This window comes from Mercenaria mercenaria, chromosome 9, assembly GCF_021730395.1.
Source record: "Mercenaria mercenaria strain notata chromosome 9, MADL_Memer_1, whole genome shotgun sequence".
NCBI classification, from domain to species: domain Eukaryota; kingdom Metazoa; phylum Mollusca; class Bivalvia; order Venerida; family Veneridae; genus Mercenaria; species Mercenaria mercenaria.
In genome coordinates, this window is record NC_069369.1 from 5,277,334 (window position 1) to 5,283,363 (window position 6,030).

The 6,030-nt window shown below is 31.7% G+C and overlaps 1 protein-coding gene across 1 annotated transcript; it reads right to left on the minus strand.

Moving 5' to 3' along the window:
- Positions 1-1,310: 1,310 nt before the first annotated feature.
- LOC128559381 (insoluble matrix shell protein 6-like) lies at positions 1,311-5,233 on the minus strand. Its single transcript, XM_053550732.1, has 4 exons — positions 5,073-5,233; positions 3,275-3,404; positions 2,409-2,564; positions 1,311-1,473 (listed from the first exon to the last, which is right to left on the minus strand). Exons 1-4 carry the CDS (start codon positions 5,110-5,112, stop codon positions 1,434-1,436), a joined length of 366 nt encoding a protein of 121 aa, XP_053406707.1. The 5' UTR covers positions 5,113-5,233; the 3' UTR covers positions 1,311-1,433.
- Between the last annotated feature and the right edge of the window lie 797 nt (positions 5,234-6,030).

Consider the following 6,030-nt stretch of genomic DNA (forward strand, 5'->3'; position numbering starts at 1 on the left):
GTATATCCTTTTTCAAAATGTCGTTTAAGTTTGCTTAAGCGAACTCGATCACCAATTTTAAATTTTGGTTTATTCTTTGGTATCTTTAAATTACCATATAAATTAAAGTAAACAGTAGCTTTATTTAAGTTCTTACTGGTTTCAGTCGGTGTCATTTTTATACTAGAAGTTTTTCTTTTGTTATATTTATCAGCCATATCCTGCAAATTATCTAAATAAGTGTAAGTACTATTTGCTGTAAAATATTTCCACATTATTCTTTTTAAACTTCTATTAAATCTTTCAATTACTACAGCTTTTCCTTCATTAAATGTATGATACATGTTAATCTTATCTTTATTCAAAAATGATTCAAACTTTTTATCCTTCATCTACCCATAAATTTGTAGGTGTTCTACCTTCAGAAATTACTTTTTCAAATGCTTCAGTAACAGATTCTCCAGTTTTATTCTTTAATGGAATATCCCAAGCACATTTGCTAAATATATCAATAACGGTTAACAAATACGTTACACCTTTATTATATTTTGAAAAAGCTTGCATATCAACTAAATCAGCAGACCAAGTATCATCAATATCATTAATTATCACCCGTCGTTTCGTAAATTTTCGTTTAATTGGTTTATGTAATTGTTCTGCTAATTCATCACTCCATGTTATTTCGGGGGTCTTTTTGAGTAAATACTCTACCCCCTTTTCCCATTTTTTGACTTTTGTTTTTGTCTGAGTGAGCTTCTAGCTCCCGGGGACTTACGTCCAAGCCCAAGTTTGTATTTCGTTTTAATTGCAGGTTTTACAACTAAATGTTTTGCAATATTTTCTCCAAATGTTTTTGATTTAGTGTTCTTTAAATTGGAAAGCTTTTGCTTGTCACATGTACCTTTTTTACATCGCTGTCGTAGCTAAAGTCATGGTCCATACATACTGCGTCTAGTTCATTAACAGGAGGTCCGTTATCCAAAGGATTTCCTGGCCCACAATAGTTATATCCTGGGAGTGTTAAGCCATTCTTAGGTAATAAAGGTAACATTACTTTATGAATATCTAAATTACCCCCTGTACTTTTAACAAACTTTGATTTCATTCTTCCACAAGATGAACAGGTAGCCATTATCATTTTTCTCCCGTTTTTTGCTGTAACATAATGAGGATTTATATTATCAGTAAATCTTTTTTCTTTCAAACAATATATTTTATTTGGCCAGTGTTGGTCAGTTTTAACCGATGGTAAAAGGTCAAATGAGGTCAAACTGCGCTAATTTCTGTATTTCTTATACTACTAACAAAATTTTAAAGAACAACAGAATATATAAGATACACAGGCTTTATTTCACAACAATAAGAAATAAACATACAATCTGAGACATTTACGTCAAAATGAGTAAAAATCATTTCAAAACATCATTTCACACTGTGTTTTCCTTGCGTTGTTTTTAATCCATGCATGGACTGTCATAGAAAACATACTTTCCTCTGTAACGATAGAAAACATTTATAATTGTATGAAAGCCAAGTAAATGACAAAACTGTCTATTGTTGTGTTCATTAGTTTGTGACCTTGAGAACCACAATAGATGACAATTTTCTTTAGCATTTTATACAATCTATTGCAAACTTTCAACTCAAAAAGAAGAAGTATTTCTCAGTTTTGCATCAGGTCCCTGTAAGAAGGATAGTTATATTTGTTTATATACACGGCGACATCTTGCTGTTTATATATTCCAGTTACAGCAGTATTTAATAGTCCGCCTACCAATTGTAAACCTTTCAATGATGGCCTATGAAATTATGAAATGAAGAACTAATTAAAGATACATAGTCTGCAGTATTCGATACTTTCTTATGAATTAAAAAAGGTGTACAGGGCAACACATCGGTGTTTTTGTCCAACAAAACACTCTTAAAACTGACAAAATTTTGACTTTTTTCTTTTTTTCTTTTGAAATTTTGCGGATATACAATATCAACAATATAAGGGCAAATGTGGACTGGCTTTGTAAATAAGCATTAAACTTCTTGAAATGTAATCTTTACAGATACTCAAACATTCTCTCTTTATCGACAAATGGAGACCGATCATCTACAAGTTCTAACGGCTTATTATCAAGTTATAGAATTATAGTTGGCTGAATTTTTTTAAAAGTATTGCTTCACTTTTTTTACACTCTACTTTTTTATTTTACTACGGACTTTTCTTAGGACACAATGACAATAAATTAATAATAAATGTAACAACAGCAACGCCATTAAATTATTAATTATCAGTTAATTGTGATTGTTGAATAAATTATCCCTCTCTCACGTTCTTAAATAAAATGGGCATAATGTTGAAAGATTTCACATATATGTTTGCCTGGCATCTACGTAGTATGGTGGTTGCCTTTCAGAGAGGGGAAAACGATACTTACTCGCACTTTGCTTTGCTCTCGCAGTCTACAGTTCCTTCGTTTGTGCAAACTGGGTCGTACTTAGAACAATAACAAAATGGTCCTCGAGGATCTGGCCTGTCTGGTATGCTTGGTCTGTAGCATGGGCATCTGCCATCACATTCTTTGTACTTCCAACTAGGTGATTAGAAAAGGTATTAAGTTAAGTATTTTAAAAAAGCACTGAAGTGACTCAAGCGCCTGTATACTTGAAAAACAAACCTTAATGAAATAAGTCTTTCTAAAGTTTATCTGCATTTATACAAGCGTAATAATTAAGGTGTAATTGACTATTTGGTTGCTGTTCTCCAAAAATGCTGATTATGCGACTTTATTTTTTTCATTCTATTAAGGACTTTTCTCAGGTTATAGGGAAAATTACAGTTTCATTCAGGACTATTTAAAGCTAAGATATTTTATATTTGCGAATTCACTTGAACTCTGCAAAGTGTAATTTTCATTTCATAAAGACAAATGCAATTGATTGGTTTAAAATTCGTTGCGTTTAAAAGATTTTTTAACTTGATTTTTGTTAAAGTTATCTTATGGTGTCCATTGATACAAAAGATAATAGGTAAGGACAGATTTCTCAGAAGCATAGAGCACCACAAACAAAAAAACAAAGAAAAATATCAAACAGGGAATGCCACGTACCAAAAACGCAGCCTCCTCAAAACAAAGCCTCCGAGCTACGAAAAGTATGCCCACGACAAAAAGAAGCTGTAACGGAAAATTAGTACTTGTTTCATTATTTTCAGATCTGCCTTTTTATATTGTCTTCTGTTAATAGCATACTGCTTTTTACCACCTTGATTTGATAAATAAGGTACAATGAGAAAAAAACTTACTTGCACTCAAGATAGCAGGCATTGTCGTAATTTTTATTTTCTGTTGAGCATACGGGTTTATAACCATCACTTCTACACCATCTACCGCAATCAAAATCTGGTCTGTCTCGCCTTCCTGCTCTCGAATGAACTGAAATGTGAACGTATGACTTTAGTCATTATGTCTATAGATACGAAGAGATGTATTAATCTCTATTCCGGACACATAGCTTTAAGATAATGATATCAATTTGCCTTTACAACAATGGAAAACAGACGTTTTCTCATTATATAAAGATGAAGTTATAATGACCGATATATTTTAGAGTCATTGAATGAAATGTGCACAATTGATGCATAGCTAATGTTGATATAAAAGGAAATGAAAATTTGAAAACAAAGTATATGTTGCAGCACTGTCTTTATAGCTTTCCGGCAGGAAAAGTTAAAAAGAAAATTTGGATATTTCCAAATCTGAGCTGTCGGTAAAATCTCTTCATTTCATTGTACAATGTCAGGATTTGCAACAATGATTTACTAATGTACATATGTTTATTATTATTGCAACGACACTAGGTATTGACAATGAAAGAAAACGATAATTATGTAAATAGTCGGGGTGCAAAATCAGAAAAAAATACGTCATTGATTTCGTTATCGAAATGTTGCGAATACTTTTCTTTCACCTATAATCGTTTTAAAAACGAAGAAACTTTTACAGATGAATATTGCATATTTAAGAACAGCTATATGTGTTTATTTTTCGTAATGCATACCCAATGCGCTTTGAAAAATTAACTATAAAAATGTGGTAAATGTATTACCAAACAAGATAAATGACATCAAGACGTAAATAAGAACAAAGTATTCACGCATCCCACAGAGTAATAATATGTCAACCCTCAATTTCATGTATTAAGGTCCAAAGACAAACACTCCTTTATGTCATAGTAAAATTACTTGAAACATCAGCATAGTAGTAACTGATGTTTGTTAAACGGCTCATTTTTCTCTAGGTTTAATAATTAAGAAAAGTAGGTTCAAATAATTAGGATGTATCTATAACTTAATTTCATGTAATGTCATCTTAGACCTTTTCTCTTCTATTCTGCTATCTCCTTAAAATCAAACAGTTCCAAAACTACAAAAGAATGTTGCTGATATGAAAATTCCATTCCAAGTTCAAATTAAAGTAACAATGACTACAGCATCAAGGCACGAATTTTGTCATTGAAATCGGCTAAAATTAAATTATGAAGTATGAATTGCAAGTCTTGCAATCCAATGTTGAAAATTTCGTTGGAAATAATATGATACGAATATCATGCTAATTAAAGTAATACTTCTTAATTGTATATTATTGTTTCCAACCATTTTATCTTATATAGAGAATCTCGCATTTTAGATATTAGAATAAATCAAAAGGTTGGCAAAGACTTCTGCAATAAAAATATATGATCAAAAATGTTGAAACGCACCAGAATATCGGTGTACGTTTCACTGTAGAAGTTTAGACCTTTTATACTCGTGATCCTCGCTAGATTAATAAGAAATTCATTTTTGTACACAAAACATAGACACAGATAGAAATGACACTGGATATGATAAAAATTGTCCTCTAGAATCATTGAAATTGTTACAGTTGTGTTCATGGTGAACTAATATTCCCTTCTAAAAAACATCTTGTAACATTAAATCCAACTTTTGTGCTTAGAATTATTTTCACTGACGACGTGCAAATTATGCGCAGAGCAAAAATGCATACATTGTTATAACTTAACCATCATAAGGTTTGACGCAAGAAAAATAGTTCACTTACCTGCAACAATGCAAAGACACAAAATTAAAATTGCCTTCATGATGGTGTTCTGCCTTACAGCGGGTATACCTGTAAATGCAATAAACACTTCTAACTCCGTGCTGGTGCTTTGTGGTTGAAAAGAGATCCCTTTTAAACTTTTCAATTTCACGCCTGGTAGGTTCTATAGAACAATTGCGGAAATGGACATCACGATTTTGTTGCACAGTGTCTAACATATTAGTTTGTTTTGTTTAGACAAGTTATAGAATTAATGAGTATGTCAAAATCTTATGCAAACATGTCAAATATAAATCTTCATTATGAAATAATGTGTTTAAACTTTATGCCAAAGACAAAGAGGAAACTGTTGTTTATTCCTTTTTGATGAGCTTTGCAGTTTCGTGAACATTTAGACAACAAAAAAGTGATCATTTATCAGGAATGAAAGGTCTGAGAAGTTTGTATACATTTGTCACAAAATTTCATCTCAAAATGCAAATTCAAATTACGTTGTCCGCTCCTCAGATACATAGTTCAAAATATATCATCAACGAGCTGAACGAATATCATTTAACCACGACAAAAGGATAAAAGTTTTTCCAGGAAAATTAACCCTTACCCTGCTTAGTTTCTATAATGAACATGTCCATCTTTCAATTTGAACACTACCATTAACTGTTAAAAGGGGTGATTACCAAAACGATATTCAATTTGACTGAATGGTGACATCTGATCAAGATCTACAGTGGTCGCAAAGGTAGAATCAATCGTGTTCGGCATGATAAGGGTTAAGGATCTAGAAAGTGTGTATCAATATCGTGCTGGTAATATATTTACATCTGAAATCAGGAAACGTTTAGCAAATAGAGTAACTGCAGTAGGAGTTCAAAAGACATCGAGAGTAACGACATGGTGTAGCGTCTGTTAAATAATCATTCTGTTTTTATTTATTTATGTTTTGCTGTAATGATACTTC